This window comes from Mesocricetus auratus, unplaced genomic scaffold, assembly GCF_017639785.1.
Source record: "Mesocricetus auratus isolate SY011 unplaced genomic scaffold, BCM_Maur_2.0 Super-Scaffold_100028, whole genome shotgun sequence".
NCBI classification, from domain to species: Eukaryota; Metazoa; Chordata; class Mammalia; order Rodentia; family Cricetidae; genus Mesocricetus; species Mesocricetus auratus.
Window position 1 is genome coordinate 16769528 of NW_024429209.1, and position 19345 is coordinate 16788872.

The 19345-nt window shown below is 45.3% G+C and overlaps 1 protein-coding gene across 10 annotated transcripts in view; it reads right to left on the reverse strand.

Annotated features, from left to right (window-relative positions):
- Window positions 1–19345, reverse strand: part of Bcas1 (brain enriched myelin associated protein 1) — a 79838-nt gene that overhangs the window by 13858 nt on the left and 46635 nt on the right. For 6 of the 10 annotated variants that reach the window (XM_040732635.1, XM_040732632.1, XM_040732631.1 and 3 more), the window contains 2 exons: window positions 11415–11456; window positions 7310–7477 (listed from right to left, as the gene is read on the reverse strand). The exons of 3 other annotated variants lie outside the window; for them this stretch is intronic. In XM_040732635.1, coding sequence (XP_040588569.1) covers window positions 7310–7477; window positions 11415–11456 — 210 coding nt within the window. The remainder of the gene's footprint in view (window positions 1–7309; window positions 7478–11414; window positions 11457–19345) is intronic. One more of the 10 variants, XM_040732636.1, reaches the window with a different exon arrangement.

Consider the following 19345-nt stretch of genomic DNA (forward strand, 5'->3'; position numbering starts at 1 on the left):
GAAATGGCTTTTAATCAAAAACCAAACAACAAAAACAATGGCCCTTCACAGCCTCTTGACAAAAGAACTTTGGCGTTCTGAGAGAGTGCCCTTGAACTGGATGTTCTTTAAGTTGGTGTTCTACGGGTGCTTTTCCAGGTCAAGGGGTGGGATATGCTTTGATTCCTCTGTCTCTTTGGTAGTCTTGGAGAACTGGGTCAGATCAGCTGGCATACCACGCTGTGTTGGCATTCTGTGTGAGAGCAGAGCTCCAGGACCTCAGGAAGACCACTGTCAATTCCATCCTTCTTGAGGGAAAACGGGACAGTCTCTCGCGCCTTCTGATGGCTCTCCTCTGCTCATTTCAGCCACAAGAAGCTGTGTGTATGCCAAGCTAACTGACTTCTGGTGCCAGACAAAGGTGTCATTAAGTTCATCTGAGGCCACTTCCTTAATCAGCCCTGTCATGCATAACGACGCCTCCCACCTGCACTCCCCAGACCCTAACTCCTCCACAGAGCCAGCCCTCATCAGTGACAACTCAGATAATTGGTGTTGGGCTTGGCCATCCAAACAACTGTAACTACCGAGGCTTTATTTTTTCCAGCTGTCAAAAATAGTAACCTTATGGGCTGAGGATACTAAAATTCTTTCAGAGAGGATTCAGTGTCCTGTAGAAAAAGTTTAGAGGCTCGGAAGCAATTCTGCAGATTTTTCTGCTCTCTGCCGAGGAACTTGTTTCACCCGTGGTTTTATTCATGAGACAAAGGAGAAGCAGCTCAGGGCTCCAGCTTGCAGTTTAGAGACAGAATCTCATTGTGGTGTCTGAGCCTTGCCTGTTAACGGTGCCCGTTTTTACTGCTTGCACGGTGTCATGCATTTTGATAACTTGATACTCCGAGGAATATTGGAGCCGCTTCCAATATGGGTCTACTTAGATGGCCAACATTAGAGAAGAAACATTTGGTGGACGGTTCACATTTTGTTTGGAAAGGAAGACAAATGCCAAAACTGACAGCTAAAAGAGGTGAAATGGGTGTGGTGACTCAGGCCTTTAATTCCAGCACTGGGGAAGCAAAGGCGTGGAGGATGTATTAGTCAGGGTTCTCTAGAGTAACAGAACTATGCGATGAATCTCTCTCTCTCTCTCTGTCTCCATATATATATATACATATATATACATATATATATATATATATATAATTTATTGGAATGATTTATAGGCTGCAGTTCAGCTAATCTAACAATGACTGGCTGGGAATAGAAAATCCAAGAATCTAGTAGTTTCTTAGTCCCCAAGCCTGGATTTCTGGGTTGGTCTTCAGTATACACAGGAATCCCAAAGAAGTAAGCTCTAATGCCATTGAAGGAATGGACTGGCTAGCGCCCTGGGGGGGGGCGGCAAAGAGCAGAAGCCTCCTCGCTCGTCCTTATACAGACTTTCAGCAGAAGGCGTGGCCCTGGCTGTGTCTTCCCACCTCTGGATCCAGATCAGAGCTGTGGATCGTCCCACCTCAAAGGCCGGGACTAGAAGTGGATGCACCCAGGCAAAAATGATCTCTCATAGGTCTGCCCTCCGTTTCTGGATCCTAGTTCATTCCCGATGTAGACAAGCTGACAACCAAGAATAGCCGTCACAGTAGATCTCTGTGAGTTCAAGGCCAGCCTGATGTACATGATGAGCTCCAGGACAGCCAGGGCTACAAGGAGATACCAATCTCAAACCACAAACAAATAGACAAACAAATAAAGCACCACCTCCAAGGCGGAGAAGAAGCAGGGTGGTTATTTATTTGCTTATTTATTGGATACAGGGTCTCATGTAGCCCAGGTTGGCCTAGAACCTAATGTGTACCCAAGGATGACCTTGACTTCTGATCCTCCTGCCTCCCTGTTATGAAGGCTGGGGTTACAGATGTAGGCCACCACTCTCAGCTTGGGGGTAAAATTTTAATACAGCGTAAGAATATTAGCGTTTCCTAACTCAACTGTATTAACTTAGATCCAAGGAAATGGATCCTCATTAGGTGTCCAGGTCCACAAGGTAATAAGCCCAGTTTTCTTCTCACTGAGATGCTCATCTGAAGTAGGACTGGGTCAGCCATACAAATGAGCTATCTGAAGGAACTTCCATTATAAGAACAAGTATACTCAAGAACCTATACCCGAGCTTAACAGAAGCCATGCATTAACTTTCCTCTTTTTCCTTGCAATTTTAAGACCAATAGCCCAACATATAGACAACATTTGCAGAGAAAACTGTCAAAGAGAACCCTCAAATGGGTTCAGCTCAGCGTCATACTACCTCCATAAACTCCAGAAACCAATGGACTGCTCAGGAAGCAGCAGTAACATCCGGGTCAAAGGGCAGCTCTAGAAATGACAAAAATGGAATGAACGGGAACACCTGACTTGGACCTCTAAGTCTGCTCCAGGGTTTGGGTGAGTTGCTCAACCCCACTCCAGACTCAGTTGTGATGATCACTCGGAAGAATAATAGCATTTATTATGGCTGGGGAGGTCTGGCTTTAGGAATCTTTTTCTATTTTCACTTATTTATTTGCGTGTTTATGTGTGTGTAGGTGTTCTCAGGACCCAGAAGAGGGTGTCAGAGTCCCCGGGTTGTGAGCTGCCTGACATTCGTGCTGGGAACCAGCTTGGTGTCTTAAGGACTCTGAACCACTAAGCAGTAGCCTCACCACCCGTTATTAATATTGTACTAACCGAGGGGGAATTTGAGATCCAGAACTTTGACCTAACGACTTCTGTATTTTGTTTATAATTTTGCTTTCAAACCATCTTCCTTTCCCCCTGCAAATACTACTTTTTAAAGATTTATGAGCCTATTAGATTGAATGTAATTAACAGGGAACTAGATTTCTTGGCTGTCTCCTTTAGCTGACCTGCTATTAAACCTCAAAGTCTTCCCCTCAGCCCCAGGACATCACACTGACCAAGATTTTCTTATAAGTCCAGTGGGCCAGAGAAAGACCCCCAAGGAGGATTAAATGGGACAATGTAGTTTAAATCGGTGTGGAGGGAAAGTGGGCTTTCCGAAAGCAGGGTGTTATTATACTGACAGATTAGAAATCTGAAATCCACACATTTCCAACTCCCGCATTTCTGGTTTTGAATTTGCCTGTATTTGGTGATTAGGCACCTGAACACAGCCCTCTGTCTACGCATGCTATAAAAATACACTAGCATCTCAGTCAATTTCTTGACATTAGCTGATTAGTACATGTAAGGATCCATTTCTCTTTTCTGACGGGCTGATGTCTTAGATGTCCCTTGCAACTATTTTGGAGTCCTGAATGAGCCCGTGGGACTTTGGTGGTTTAGTCAACTATCTGTGTCGATATGTCATGGGAGGGTTTATAGAACTCTACTTTCTTTTACCTTAAATATGGTTACATTAGAAATGAAGATCTTCCAATTTGTGAAAGGTTGATTTCTGGAAACAAAAAATGGTTTCTTAAGAAATAAACTGCCAAGTGGGGCACGGAGCCGCACATCTGTAATCACAGCACTTGGTAAGGTGGGACAGGAGGATTGCCATGAGTTTGAGGCCAGATTGGGCCACGCTGTGAATTTCAAGCATTGTAGTAAAAGCCTGTCTCAAAAAGCCAAAGAAACATGATTAAAGCAATGAAATGAACAGCACAGTGCATTTGTTTGAAAAAAAAAAAGTCAACAAAGAATTCCTCTGCCACAAAGCACTAAGATGTGTCATCAGAAAGGAAGAGACAGGAAACAGAGGCTGGCAGTCACCTCTTTGGCTACTGGAGTTGGATGCTGTTGGCTCTTCCATGAAATCAATTATCTTAAATAAAATTATGATTTTCTAATTATGGAAAACTGTGTTTGAAGCTTCCAGTTACTTGGCTTTAGAAGGTTGCTCAGACCCTTAGGGGAAGTCACACGGTCTTTTTCCAATCCCTTAGGGCAGGCCCCTGCCTTGATTCAAATGTTTTTAAGTCAACTTATAGGCCAGGAATACACTACACTACAAAAAAAAAGTTTCCTGAAAGTAGCCATGGGCTCCACCTTCCAGGGATCTCCCCTGCGGGGACATTAACACACAGTCAAGTCCAGTCTAGGGTGTGGCTCAGCGGGTATAGGCGCCTGCCACCCAGTTTGACAACCTGAATTTGGTTCCTAGGACCCACAGGATGGAAGGAAGGAGCTGACTTCTTTCTCCAAGCTGCCTTCTGACCCCCACATGTGTCCACCATCCCCAGCATACAAAATAAATTGACATAAAAGGAAAAATAAAGGTTTTTTTGAGTGCATGCACATCCTTCACGAAGGCAAAAGAAGGGATCAGACTGCGTGGGGATTACTGAGCTACTCACTGGGTGTGAGCAGGTCAAGCAAGACGGTCTTGCCCCTTTCACTGGGTTTTATTCCCCGAGGGGATGGGACAATCTGTGTTAACTGTCCCCTCCCCTGGGCTGGGCCTACGGCTCCACACTCAGGGACTCTTTGTTGAACAGTAAATGAATAAAATGGAAAAATTGGACTCAACGATCATTATCAGAGAGTAGTGGCCGCTCTGAGGGTGATAAGTCATTCACTCTAAGTCAAGGAGGCCGTGAAACTGGTGAGGTGGTACTGTCTCGGGACTGTCACCTCCAATACCCACAGGGACAGGATGTAACCGGAGTGAGCCAAGATGCCTGGAGTCTCGGGGAGTGTTGCAACGCCAGAAAAGCTCATCTCCTGTATCAGAGTCCATCACAGCGGTGATCACCATGCTGATAGCATACTTTAAGGAAAACAAAACAGGAGTCTTGGGGGTGAATCCAGCAATCACCAGAGCTCGGATTGGGTTTAAACAAAAGGATAGTTGAAGTTTGTGGGTGATAAGAGCAAGGAACACACTGGTCGCTAAGGGCCGCCTGGGGAGGGCCAGCTCCAAAGGCTTCCTCTGCCTCCAGTTTTCACCAACCACTCAGAAAACAGTAGACAGCACTGAGGCATGAAGTCACACGGTGTGAACCTCTCCCTGGGTAAGGCTTTGCTGGAGGTGGACTATGGCTTTGGAGTTTGGAGTTTCTTGTCTCTTTCTCCTTTCTTCAGTGAAGTGAGCCACACTGGAGATTTGGAAGAGGAGCTAATTCTATTTGCTGGTTCTTCTGTGTTGCCCTGCTTTATCCAGAGACACGGATACATCACATTACGATGAAGAATTTGGGAATCCCATTTATCACTTAGATCAGTCACCAGCAATGGACCAAATATGTTTACTGGTGTCATGTAAAAGTCTCAGTTGTTTTTTTTCTCCAAAAATTGTTATGTAATCTATTTATTTATGTGTGTGTGTGTGTGTGTGTGTGTGGTGGGAGCAGCAGCCTCTCTCATGCAATGGCACACAATTTTTGGGAGTCTATTATCGCCATCTACTGTGCTGTCTCTGCTGCTGATGGGGCCACCAGGCCAGCCGGCTCGTGAATCTTGAATTCTGTCTCCACTTTGCATCGCCCCATAGGAGGACTAGCAAGGCAGACGTGTGGCACTGCATTGGCGTTTCACACAAATTCTGGGGCTGCAGCCGGGTCATCAGCCTTGGGCAGGAGGTGAGTTTATCTACCGAGACTGCCCCTTGGCCCAAAGCTCTCAAATCTTATTATTATTTTTTAATCACACTGGTTTTGTGTTGCATGCACATGTATGTATGCTCTCATGCACATGTATGTATACTCTCATGCACATGCATGTATGCTCTCATGCACATGTGCACGAATGCCACAGGGCACATATGGAGGTCAGAGGGCAAAGGCAGTCCTTTCCTTCCACCATGTAGGTTTGGGAACTTGACCTCAGGTTGCCAAGCCCTGTAGCTGGTGCCCTGGCCTGCTGAGCCTTCTCACTGGCCTAAAAGTCTTAAATCTTGACCCCATTTTTAGAGCAAGTGGGCAGTGAGAGGGGAGGCACTCAGCCTCAGGCTGTCCGCTGCCTCTATACCCTCCATTCTAGGAGCCACGAGAAAAGAGCGCCCCCTGCTGATAGCTTCCAAGTCTCAGTTCCCACCACAGGGCTTTAGCTGGCTTTTATTTTGTCTGCACTCTTGAGTTTTTTTTTTTTTTTTTTTTTTTTTTTTTGGTTTTCCGAGACAGGGTTTCTCTGTGTAGCTTTGGAGGCTGTCCTGGAACTCACTCTGTAGACCAGGCTGGCCTCGAACTCATAGAGATCCGCCTGCCTCTGCCTCCCGAGTGCTGGGATTAAAGGCGTGCGCCAGCCAACGCCCAGCTGCACTCTTGTTAACAGGCTTCTGAAACTGGGGAGTTTTTTTCCAAACCGATTAGACTCCCAAATATGGAAATGGAGGAGGCCAAGGATGAAAGTCTTGTTCTTCATTAAAGAGAATTAAACTGAAGACCTTTCTCTCAGGCTTTGTCTCTGTCACCCGGCTGGTGTTAGTTTTCTTGTAGTCACAGGACCCAAAGGTGTCTTCCCACATTCTTCCTGTTCCACACGGATGTAGACTGTGACCAATTCATCAACCAAACTGTGCAGCTGTATATGTCCACTGTAGGACTACTAGGCAACCATTACTGCATTTGAGTGACCTAGACTGATCATATCTCATCTGTCACCCTCAGAACTTCTGCATTTCAGTAGATAGTTCTGGCCTTTTTTGTTTTGCAGACTGAGTCTCACTGTGTAGCACAGTTTGGCTTTGAACTTGGAATCCACCCCAGCCTGTTGAGTGCTAGGATTAAAGATATAAACCTCTATGCCTGTCTATAAGTCATATTATTCAGTATTTAATCCAGGAAATGCCTTATATTGTTTTTAAAGTTCCGTTTTAATTTATCTATATGTTCTTTAAAATTATTTTTAAAATGTGTATGTGCACCCTGTGTGTGCAGTATTCTAAGAGGCCAGAAGAGGGCACTGGATCTCTGGGAACTGGAGTTACAGAGGGCTGTGAGCCACTTGAAGGGGGCACTGGGAACAGGACCCTGGCCCTCCACAAGGGCAACATGTGCTCTTAAGCAGCAAACCATCTTCATCTCCACATATTCTTATTTTCTTTACGCAAACAACTCGTTTGAAAAATGAGAAAGCACTATCATTTACCAACAACTGAAGCAAACAGCAAACGTATGATGCAAAGCCAGTGATTAAATCAACTTGTGGGTGGATACTGCTGTCAACATTTACAAGCAAAAGCCTCCTAATTTACTAAAAAGGGGATTAGCGCAAGTTGAAGGGCAGTAGCAAGAAGCAGTCCTTAGGACCAAAGGGACCCGCCTCCTACTATCAGAAGATGAGATGCTTGTCGGTTCTGTACAGACAGACGGATGGACGGAAAGTGGCTTACCATTTGTCTGAGAAACGCCATCAGAGGGGTCCTCCGGGGTTTGTTTTCTTCCTTAACTTTTCCGTCTGTGGGTTCGGGACGGGCTGCTTCTTCATTGAGATCCACAGTTTGTAAAGGCGGCTCTACTTCCTCAGACCTTACAGTCTCTACTGCTGGCTCACACACCGCCTGGATTGTTTTGCCAGGTAATAAGGAAGTAGAATAAAACAAAAACAATGCCCCCACCTAAATATTCCCCCATAGCATGTTTTATGAAGAAGTCTTGGTTCTCCCGTCTGCAGAGTTGCTGTGGGTTTGAACCTGTGACTAGATTCTATGCAGGCGAATCTTCAAGAGGTAATATTCAGGATGTATTTAATGAGCTCACAGACAGATGATTGCTGATCATTGGACAGACAGACAGGCAGACAGACAAACAGGAGTGGGGTTGGCAAATTCCTTTCCCATGAAGGTACAAGACATAGATAGAAGTCCCTTCCACTCTTCTATTCCAGTAAGTCTCTCTTTGTCCTGACCCTAGAACAATTGCACCCAGCCTGTGTAGAGATCCTGTAGTAGTTTGAATGATAATGGCCCCCAGAGGCTCAAATTTTTTAATGCTTGGCCCCCCAGTTGGTAGAACTGTTTGGGAAGGATTAGGAGGTGTGGCCTTGTTGGAGGAGGTGTGTCACTGGGGGTGGGCTGTGAGGCTCTCTTTCTGTGTCTCCAGAGTGTGGATCAGATGTGAATTCTTGGCTAAGTCCCACCACCATGCCTGCCTGCCTGTTGCCATGCTTCCTACCATGACGGTAATGTACTAATCCACTGAAATGATAAACCAGCCCCTGACTAAATGCTTTCTTTTGTAAGTTGCCTTGGTCATGGCATTTTGTCATGGCAATAAGATAGTGACTAAGGCAGATTAGTAACAATCAGGCAACACACGTCAAGTTCTTACTGTGCCAGGCACCATAACATTTAGCTAATGTTACTGGTTCTTACTGGTGTTAACATTAAACCACGAATGACCTGGAGCATCCAGTGTCTTACAGGGTCCATTTAGATGTTTATATCAGTTACGACTTCTTTCTATGTCTATTGTACAATGTACTTTTTTTGACTTATCTTTTTTTTGTTTATTTATTATGTATACAGCATCTGTCTGTATGCCCACAGGCCAGAAGAAGGCCTCAGATCTCATTACAGATGGCTGTGAGCCACCATGTGGTGCTGGGAATTGAACTCAGGACCTCTGGAAGAACAGCCAATGCTCTTAACCTCTGAGCCATCTCTCCAGCCCCCTACAATGTACTTCTTATATATGACCTTGGGACATAGGTACAAAGGTAACATAATCCCCATTTACAAATGAGGATAAATATATAAAATGGTAAATTTTAGAAGATGGTCTAAACTTTCATGGTCTCAAAGGCCCTGTTTTGCTTTTCATGAAAACTCGACGTTGATGTCACTCCTGCCTTTAGCTCAGGGAATCACAGTGGGCTGTGTATTGGCTGTCAGATAGTTTTTTGAAAAGGTGTGGGTAGAGAAATTAGACAAGACAAGGCAGTTCATCCACATTCCTCCAGATGTCACTAGTGGCAAGGCCATTGTGACAAGGTTAGTGGCTTCTAGCTGTCCTACAGCAAGGGTTTAGGGTACTGGACACTGCAGTGATTAACACTGTTGCTTCTCCAGGGAGGAAGAAATAAAGTGAACTTCTATTTTACATACTCCTTCACTCCACCTGGATGCCTAGTCACGGGGGAAAGCATAATTTCCCTTTGAACCAGCACACTCATGGTAGGACCAGGATTCACTATGCTACCCGCCACTCACCTGCTACTGGGGGCATCCAGCTTTCCCTGCAAAAGCTATTGCCTGTCTTGGTCCATTGGGCAAACACCCAGAGACAATGCAAAAAGGGATATGTGACCCGGTTCTAATAAAACTTTGTCAACACTGACATTTGAATTTATGTGATTTCTATATGTCATGATATTATTTTTCTTCCATTTGTTTGCAGCCATTTAAATATACAGAAAACCACTTTTAACTTGTGGGTCAGATTTAAAAAGGTGGTGGACTGAATTTGGTCTGTGAACTGTAGTTTACTAATGCCCAAATTACCACCTCATTTAATTCTCACCGGAGCCACAAACTGGTTCCATCAACATCCCCATGTAACAGATAAGTAAACAGGTTCAGGGGAAATGTGACCTGGAGGTAATGGTGCCCACATCATAGCTGTTTAGCTCCATTTTCTGCAAGTTATGGGAAGCTAGAAGATAAATGTGGAGTCTTAGAATTGGAAATGTAAGGTATAGGGAGGGCTAAGAAAGAAAAAAATGCAATGTATAAAACATTACTTCATTTCGTTAGAAATGTCTTACTTTCCTTCACATTCCTGCTAGCTTTGTGTTACCTTTTGATATTAGGAATATATCTATTAATTCAGCCATATTCCTGTTTTAAGCATATGGTACAAAGTGAAATGCTCTTGGCTGTTTCAGATCAATTCCATATTTTAACACTGAGCTGCAGTGAATACATGGATTCTAAAATGAATGGAAACACTAAATTTTTTCTCTGCCAAAAAGTTTCTCTTCAGAGAACTCAGAATCTCCAAGCCTACTTGAGCTTTTCAGGTTGACTGGAGAGAAGATTCTGGGTTTGTAGAAAACACCAGGTAAATTCACAAGAACTTTCTAGAATCAAGAGAGGCCTGAGCTTTGCTGAGCTATTAACTTTGACTCAAGAAAGAAAAGAAGCAAGGATACAACAAAAGACAGAGTGAATGAATGGACAAAAGAATGTATGAAGGAATGGAGGGAGCAATAAATAGCAAAACCAAAAGATTGTCAGGATTTTTCTCCTAATAAGAATAATAACACATCCAAAGGAACAATGGGAACTAACTGGACAGGGGAATGAGAAGAAAGAGGAGGGACAGGAGGATGGGGGTAACACACTCAGAGTATACCATATACTTGTATGAAAATGCCCTTATGTAATTCAATACCATGTGAAGTGATTATATGCCAACGAAAATAAAATATATAAAAGGAATCATATAGCCATGTGGTCAAAAAAAAAAGGAGTCATACACAGCTATTCCAGTGTTCACCTGCTATCATGACTAGCTAATGTTTGAATTTCCAACATCTATTTGGCTCCAATAACTAAAGAAAAATGAAAGCATCCACACCGTTCATGGTAAGTGAACAAGAGACTCCAGAGGATGCCAGCACATTTTGCTTTGGCAAAGTGATGGCATCCTTTTGTCATTTTAAGAAGCTGTGCATTCACTTATCCCTATCACAAAAATGTCCAAAGTCTGCACCGCTTTCAGCATGAGCATGATGAGCTGCTGTCTTTGGCCTGAAGCTACCAAGGCTCCCTTTATTGATCTCTTAGGATAAGATTTTCAAAAGATACATTGTGTGTGTGTGTGTGTGTGTGTGTGTGTGTGTGTGTGTGTATGAGAGAGAGTGAGAGACAGACAGACAGATAGACAGAGAGACAGAGACAGAGATCTCATGCAACACCATCCCATTGGACATGAATGAACTGTTTTAAATTTTTTGGTTATCTCTAAAATATTAAAGTCCAGAAATATCTGGCCATCAGTCTACCAGGTGCAGACCCCTGGGTCAGCTCTCTAGTGGAAACAGTCTAGATTATTGCTGCAAGTCATTCTCATCCATGACACAAATGGTTGGACCTGAGTACCACCCAGAGTTAGTGAGAATCTGGATAACCATGGAAACGAAGGTGAAGGAGCAATCAAAGCAGAATGAAGCGGAAGATGCAACCCCATCCCTTAAGGATGTGCAAAGTCATTGCTACATGCCGTAGACTCGTTCAGCCCCTAAAGGATGACAACCTAGAAAAGGGGATGCTCTGATTTTAGATCTACTTTCGCATAGATTCAATGGGAATGACAAAGAATTGATCCAATGTTGGTCCCCCATCTTGGTCCCTGATCATGAGAAGGGATGAAAGAGTCTACAGTGGATGTATAATACAGGACATGCAAAACAAGTGATCCCCAAGCTGAATGCCCAATGGCCCGGCACACCAAAGATGACAGTGGAGTGATTTAAGATGGCACTGAGTCACTTACATTCTCCTCTGCACCTGTGGAGAGTGAATCCTCTTTAACTGACTAGAGGAAGATAAAAACAAAAGCAAGAGTCAAGATGTTGCCAAAATAAGTCACGTGAAGGCAAAGGGTTATCTGGTCTACCAGTTCAATAAGGTAGTTCTCAGATACTGAATTGTTAGTGTGGACCTTGTTCAATCAAGCTTTTGATGGAAGGCTTCCACAAAGGCAAACATATAGCAAGATAATACAAGTTGTATATTTCAAAATGCAATGAGCAAAGAATAAACACAGTATCACAGATATAGTATACACGGAAGAGGAATGGTTGTCATAGAAAACACAAGCCACAGAGTTGTGGCTGTGGGAAAGAACATATCTGCTTCACATTTTCTAGTAGCCAATAAAAGCAGAACAATAATAATAACTATATGATAATATGTAACATTACTTATTATTGTTATTTTGTTGTTTTCTTTTTTTCAAGACAGGTTTTCTCTGTGGCTTTAGAGGCTGTCCTGGAACTAGCTCTTATAGACCAGGCTGGTCTCAAATTCACAGAGATCCACCTGTTTCTGCCTCCAGAGTGTTGGGATTAAAGGCGTGCGCCACCAACGCCCGGCTTAGTTATTACTATTAATATTGTTGTTGTTGGATGCCATACATTTCAGGCTAGCTTTGAATTAACTCTGTAGTCAAAGACGACTCTGAATTTCTGATCCTCCTGCCTCCACTTTCTCAGGACTGTGGTTCCAAGTGGGCACTACCTCATGCATTACTATACTCACTTATGTGGTTCTGGGGAACAAACCCGGGGCTTCCTGCATGTTGGGCAAACATTCTACCAGCTGAGCTACATTCTTAGGCCAAGAGGGAAATATAGTCCTTCAACATACAGCTACTGTTAGGCAAAAACAGGTAACTTCTTAGGGAAATTCTATAAGAGAACAGAGAGATCCATCTTCCCAGGTCTTTATGGAGCAAGCAGACACCCCCACTTCACAAGAGGATCCCCATCCTTATCTGACTGTAGGCCTTGGGCTGCTCCCTATACTAGCCCTCAGTCTGAGCCAACTCTGTCTTGCTCAAGCTCAACCTGAGTAGAGTAATCCACAAAAGGCCAGGGCTTGGGGTTCCACACATTCTAATCCAGATACTGTTTTATCCCCCCCCCCCGGAGTCACCTGGCTCTATAGTCCTGTCCTAAAGAGGAGAGGGGGCATCCCAAATCTTCCAAAGGTTAATGCTACACTCTGTCGGTTGGCTCTGACTCTGGAGGCCATCTTGACAGCTTTCCTTCAGTGGTTCTTCAGCCTTGGTGCGTGGGTACTTGTGGATACTCACTGCCTTGAGAATTGCCTAGAAGCAAAATACTTTGCAAATGATACCAGGATACTCACAGACCTTCTGTGTCTTTTTCTTGGATTCCAGGTTAAAACCACTTCCCTAGACCCATTTTAGTACTGCTTAGTAACAGCGACAAGAAGAGATGGGATATTTACACATCTGTCTCTCAGGTCCCTGCTATGCCTTATTGCCTTTAATATGTCTCAAACATCAAGTATATGACCACCATTTATAGTGTAAGAAACAACACAGGCAGGTCAAGTCACTTGCTCAGGTTATGTAGCTAGAGAGTGGAGCATACTGTTCTGAAAGCAAGTCCCAGTTTGGTGACTGTCTTCCTAGCTAGGATCATTGACTTGGACTGTTTCTTTCTGCTCATGTTATTTCCATATGGATGACATCCTGGGCACAGAAGAACCCCAACATTTCTGAAAGCTTCTGTTGATGAGGAAATGATGCCACCCTCAAAACAATTTATAAGGACTACTGCTTTCCTGGGGTGTGTGCTGCCTGGGGTTCGTCAACTTGGCAAAAAGCTAGACATATCTGGGAAGAGGGGATTTTTAACTGGGAAAATGCCTCCATAACCTTGGCCTGTAGGCAAATCTGTGGAATACTGTCTTGATTAGTGATCAATGTGGTAGGGCCCAGGCCTCTATGGGTGGTGCCACTTCTGGGCAGGAGGTCCAGGATTGTATAAGAGCATGCACTTAGCAAGCCATGGGGGGCAAGCCAGTAAGCAGCACCCTCCATGGCGTCTGCATCAGCTCCTGCCTCCAGGTTCCTACCTTGAGTTATTGCCCTGACTTTCCTCGATGATGATAGACTGTGACCCAACAGTTGTAAACTAAAACAAACTCTTTCAACCCCAGATTGCTTTTGGTCATAGTGTTTTACCACAGCAATAGAAAAGTAAGACAGAGCCAACCACTCTTTCTAGGCCACTGGGAAGCTATTCAATATTACACACAGGTAAATACTCAAGGGATTGCTGGGTAGGGGTGGTGCACGCCTTTAATTCCAACACTTGGGAGGAAGAGGCAGGCAGATTTCTGTGAGTTTGAGGCCAGTCTGGTCTACAGAATGACTTCCAGGAAAGGCTCCAAAACTACACAGAGAAACTCTGTCTCGAAAAACAAAAATAAACAAACAAAAAGACTCAAGGAATACTTTTAAAAACCAGACATCCTCAAGCCCAACCCACAATAGCTTCAGGAATCACAATACTGTTTATGTTAGGTTGAGGAACACCCACCCCTACACACACACACACACACACACACACACACACACACACACACACACACACACACACAATTTAAAAGCACAGCTCACAGGGTTTCCGGCCTCTTTCCTTTCCCAGCTCTCTGTAAAGAGACCAGTCTTATTTGGATGTTCCTGTCTGTAAAGTTCCTAGCTTGTCTGTTGCTCACTGTTCCAGAAGGCACTGTCAGCTTGGTGTAGGTGACAGACGGGGATAGAAGGGATTCATTCTGAACACCAGAGTGTTCTTTGATCTTCACTGTGGCTTTAGATTCCCAGACCCTTCTGCCTGCTGTGGGGTTTGGGGAGTAGCTCAGTTGATAGCATGCCTGCTTAGCATGCACAGACCCGAGTTCGGTCCTCAGGGCCACATGAACCAGCATGGTGTCACATGCCCGTAAGATCCCAGCACTTGGGAGGTAGAAGGGAAAGGTAAGATCAGCTACCTGGTGGGTTCATGGCCAGTCTGAGATCGCTGTGTTACACTTTTAAAACCATACTACTCAGACAAACACTCCCCCACAGACTTTTAAAGTGTTTTATTTGTGTCTCTGTGTGTGCTACAGCATGCGTAGGGAGGTCAGAGATCAACTTTCTCTCCGTTTATCGTGTGAGTCCCAGGGATAGAACTCAGGTCATCAGGCTTGGCTGCAAGCACCTTCTTCACCCACTGAGTCATCTACTTAAACTTCTTATTTTGAGAGTTCATGAGCATCCCTCGTAGTTGAGCAATGTCCACAGTGCCTTTGATTTCAAGACTGTCTTGTGCTACGTGAATTCACTTTCCATGTTTCTCTAAACCGACTACAGTCTTGCTTAGGTCAGTCAGACAGTGGGCTACCAGCATCTTTGTGTGTCAACAGCAGCACAGATGAAAGCAAAGAAAGGGAACAAAGCTCTCAAGTCTGAATGTAGTTTGTGCTCACATCTAGCTGGCTGTTGTGGTCCATGCAAACTGACTCCTGTCTCCTGCCCCAACCTCAAAGGGAAGGATGTCAAGAGACCATCTGAGGCCCTCACTCAGCTCCTCTGGAACCCCGTGTTTCCACCAATGTACTTCAGAGGCTTGGTGACTTATGACTTTCTCTGTTCTGTTAAGATGAAAACTTCATGAAACTGTTACCGTTGGGATTCAGTCTGAATCTGTGTTTCTGAGCCATGGCCACCAATAATAATTAACTTCAGAGTAAACTCTTACTCCCTTTGACATGAGAGCTGTGTTTTTAGTGTCAAGAGCAACTTAGTCAAGACCCTGACTCAAATGTAAAAACAGTCGGTGGGGGAGGGGTGGAGGAGGGAGTGGGGACATTCAGCAGTTCAGTGGTAGAGTACTTGCTTGCCTAGGTTCATGTATATATGGATTTTCTGTTTGTTTTGCTTTTTATACTAAAGTGGTGACACAGTAAAAAAAATCCTATTAACCAAGAAGAGATTTCCTCCTACTGTCACCCGAAGGGGTAGATTGAAATGGAAAAGAGAACTAGCCATGCACCGTGTAATGTTAATTGTTTTTAGGACTGTACCCAAGAACCATCAAATCTGAACTTTGTAGATGTTAACAAACTTGCCTGTAGGTGAAGCCTCCCAACAACGAGCCGCTGAAACATCCAGTTAACAAAGATTCAGAAAGGCCAAGAGGCCAGCCCCAGTCACCCTTTCACATCCAGTGTAAGAGAAAATCCACCCAGAACCTGAGTCCTGGACATTGTGACGGCGGAGGCAGGCTCAGGTTTAGTGTTCGGCTATGCAACCTTGCTCAAGTTCATGCACCCCAAGGTTGTGTGGCAAGCACGGTGGTGTTTCGAGGAATTTGTAAGATAAAGCGTGGGCTGGGAGATGGGACTGAAGCAGAGCTGAGCTCACTGAAGCTGGTGCCTAGGCTACTGTCCCCAGGGTTCCTCTGGCTAATCCTAGGAAGACCCCTGTTTTGGGGGGAGCCTGGAAGGTGGACACAGGTGGAGGAAACAAGTGGAATAAAGTCTGTAGTTAGGTCCAGTTGTCCGTAGACTCTTGGAGAAACTGGGGTATGGAAAGCAAAGCTGAGCTGGTCCCAGTCGACCTACCAGCCACCAGCAGGCTGCGTTTCTCACTTGGCAGAATGACGGATGGGCGGGAATAAGACTCCTGCGGAGTCTGCTGCCTCTGCAGTCAGTGTCCTGGCTCTACACTGCCTGCTGGTGGCTGGTAGGTCGACTCGGACCAGCTCAGCTGCCCTTAAACTGCCTATGTTCTATGGAGAGAAGAGACTTTGTGGGTGCTGAGGATAAACCATATTAAATGATTCACCCAGGAGCCCAAGACGTGACCTTGGATTCTGCCTCAGAGAGCCAATCCAGGTCGGCAGCTTTCTCCCTGGGACATTGCAAGTGGAAGATGAACTATGTGGAGTCCAAGAGTTGGGACAGGCGGAGTGAACGGCCTGGGTCTCCCTTTCAATGACTTCGGTGACAGTTCTGTGGTTTGGGTTGATCCTAGAGACATACGGAAGCCAAGAACAATTTATAATCACCTGTCTTAGCTTCCTAGAGCCACACAGACAGGCCAAGTGGGGGTGGGACATGGATTTGTTTATATAATTAGTTCAAGGTGAGTGATGCAGTTCATTTGCATATGGTGAAGTATTTAATGCAGCGATGAGCTCATGATGGGCAGGACCACATCTTGAGCAAGACAGTTTAGCTGTGCATACCGTCTTCTCTCTATTCAACCATAAACCTCAAGTCAGGTTTGGGTAGAGCTGGAGGTCAGTGAACCTCTTTATTTGTTCCTTTTCCAAATGTGGCCACATTAAGTTCCTACCCCCCTTTCTCATAATTGGTAGACTGAGCATGAGTGGCTGAGCCTAGCTTTTAAGAGTTACCAGGACCCAGGCTCTGACCCTAAAAAGTCTAGTAACAAAGAGACATTGTAAACACTGCTTCAATTGCACTGGCTCCAAAGTTGGAACGGGGGAGGCAGGGTATGTTGTGAGGCTCACTCTGTGTAGTTACGGGGTACACTGACTTTGGCAAAAGAGAGTTCTAGGTCAGATCAACCTCAGCTCGTCGTGCCCGTTTCTTGAAGCCTTTACAGTCCGCTGCTGAGACTGCATTAATGAACTCACCCAGCTGGTGAGCTCGATGAGTGTGCTTTTACGTCATTGCACACTGGTAAATAAAACAAGACTCAGACTGGATTCCAGAGGCTTCCCTGAAGAGAGCAGCCATGTGGGGTAGTTTGCACTCTCCCACTGTGTTCAAACATATCAGATGCAGTCACGGAGCTCAAAATAAGCAAGACCTACACTGATAAAAGATCCGAATTGTGCTAACAGCTCACACCACAGGGCTGCCTGTCAGGCTGTTAAGCGCTTCCTCTTGTCCTACGTCATTTGTCACTTCCGAGCATTGGCATCGTCATTTGTGAGCTTTGCTGCTGTGTAAACGCCGGGTCTTTCTACGCAGGGGTGGGGCATGCCTTGCTCTTCTCTGAAAGCCTGGCATTGCCCATGATGAAGCCAGTCTAGATCTTGTCTAGATCTGTATTTGCCCATGGCCTGGTTTCCCAGCTCGGTGCACAGGGGCAGATGAAAGTCTTAGGCAGCCGCCTGCCCACCTTCTCTATCCTTAGGAGAAGTCTATGGCTGAGAGACCGGGAGCACCAGGTGGCAGTTTGCTACCTTCCACAGCCAGTGAGGAGATGTGTCAGAGAACACGTGAACAAGGGCAGAGAAGACTTGATTACCCAGCCTGGGAATGTGTTCCGCGAGGGCACCGCAGAGGCGAGAAGGAACCCTGGACAGAGTGGCCGAGAAAGAGGCTCACTTGGAAGCAAAGGAAGAGTGTGCAGCGTTTGGAAGGAGGTGCTTAGGCATTCAGACTGAAGATGGAATAAGCAGGACCGAGACCAGACCCCAGAGGCTCCCTGAGAGGGAGCAGCAGCCTAGTGATTTAATGGCCCATTGAATTTGAATTTCAGATCAGCAAATACTAACTTTACTAGCATAAGTATGTCTCAAGTATTCCATGGAACACACTTAACGTATACTAAAATGACTTCTTTTTTAACTAATAATTTTAATAACATGAGTGTTTTTCAGTTGTCTGATCTCTTTGTCATCTGGAATGTCCAGTATGAGAGAATCTTTCAAACCTCAAGAACAGAGTCATGCTTGCCTCCTCCAGAAGCACTTGGCTCTTAACTGGTGTATCAAAGAATAGCCTGGTCCCGTTAACAACAATAAACCCTGATAAACACACCGACAGGATCCTATTCAAGATTTGTATGTTGCTAAGAGCAAGGAGCGACAAGCCAGGCCAAGTTCCAGCATGGGCAGGGGAGGTGGACAGGAAGTCCCACCCCTAGACCGGGTACTATTGGTAACTGACAGCTGCTGGGAGAGCGAGAGTTGGTTGTCTTTACAAGAGTAGCCCCTGGCAAGTTGGCCACACCCTAGTGGGAGGCCACATACCCAAGAATAAATGGGCTGCACAAATTAGACTTGATGGGTGAAGTTGAAAAAAAAAAAGAGGACATACTGGGTGAGCGGGGACGAGTGAACTGGGGAGGAGCGAGGGGAGAGATGAGCACTACCAAACACATCGCACGGAATTCTCAGGCTCTAATGAAAGCATGAAAAACCATATAAAGAGCTACGCAGCATGTAACTTAGCCATGTCAGCTCCATCTACAAGGGCTCTCTTGTTTCAGCTCTTGAAAGAGATTTTTTTCTTTAAGACAGGAGATGGCCCATTTTGATCATGTGATGACAACTGGTCTGAGCTCATAGATATCACATGTCACAAGACATCACAGAAAGTCAACCCTTTCCACAAATCCTGAACATCGTCTCTAGTTTTCTGGGAGAGTCTACTCTTTCTCGGGCTTCTTTACCTAGTTTCCACACAGAGACAGGAAAGCCGGTCAGCGAGTCAAACAGCCCAGATGGCTCAGCACGAGATGTCTTGGAGGTGGGTCAGACTTACTGCGGGGCAGATTCCACCTGTCACACCTTAAGCATGCTACTGTGCTTTCACTGATGACTCTGTCACTGGCAGAGCATGAAGGAGTCCTAGGTCATGTTTTCCTGTCCAGCGTGGGATTCTTACCATGAGCAATCTGCTGTAGCACCTCTGCCTCTCCCTCCTCTGCCTCTGCCTCTGCCTCTGCCGGCACCAGCTGCAGACCAAGCCCTTCTTCCTTTCTTCTCGTTTGTCTGTCTTCCTCTGTCTATCTGTCTGTTTGCCTCTGCCTGTCTGTCTCTCTGTCTGTCTATTTGCCTCTGTGACTGTCTGTCTGTCTGCCTGCCTCTGTCTGTCTCTCTGTGTCTGTCTGTCTGCCTCTGTCTCTCTGTCTGTCTCTCT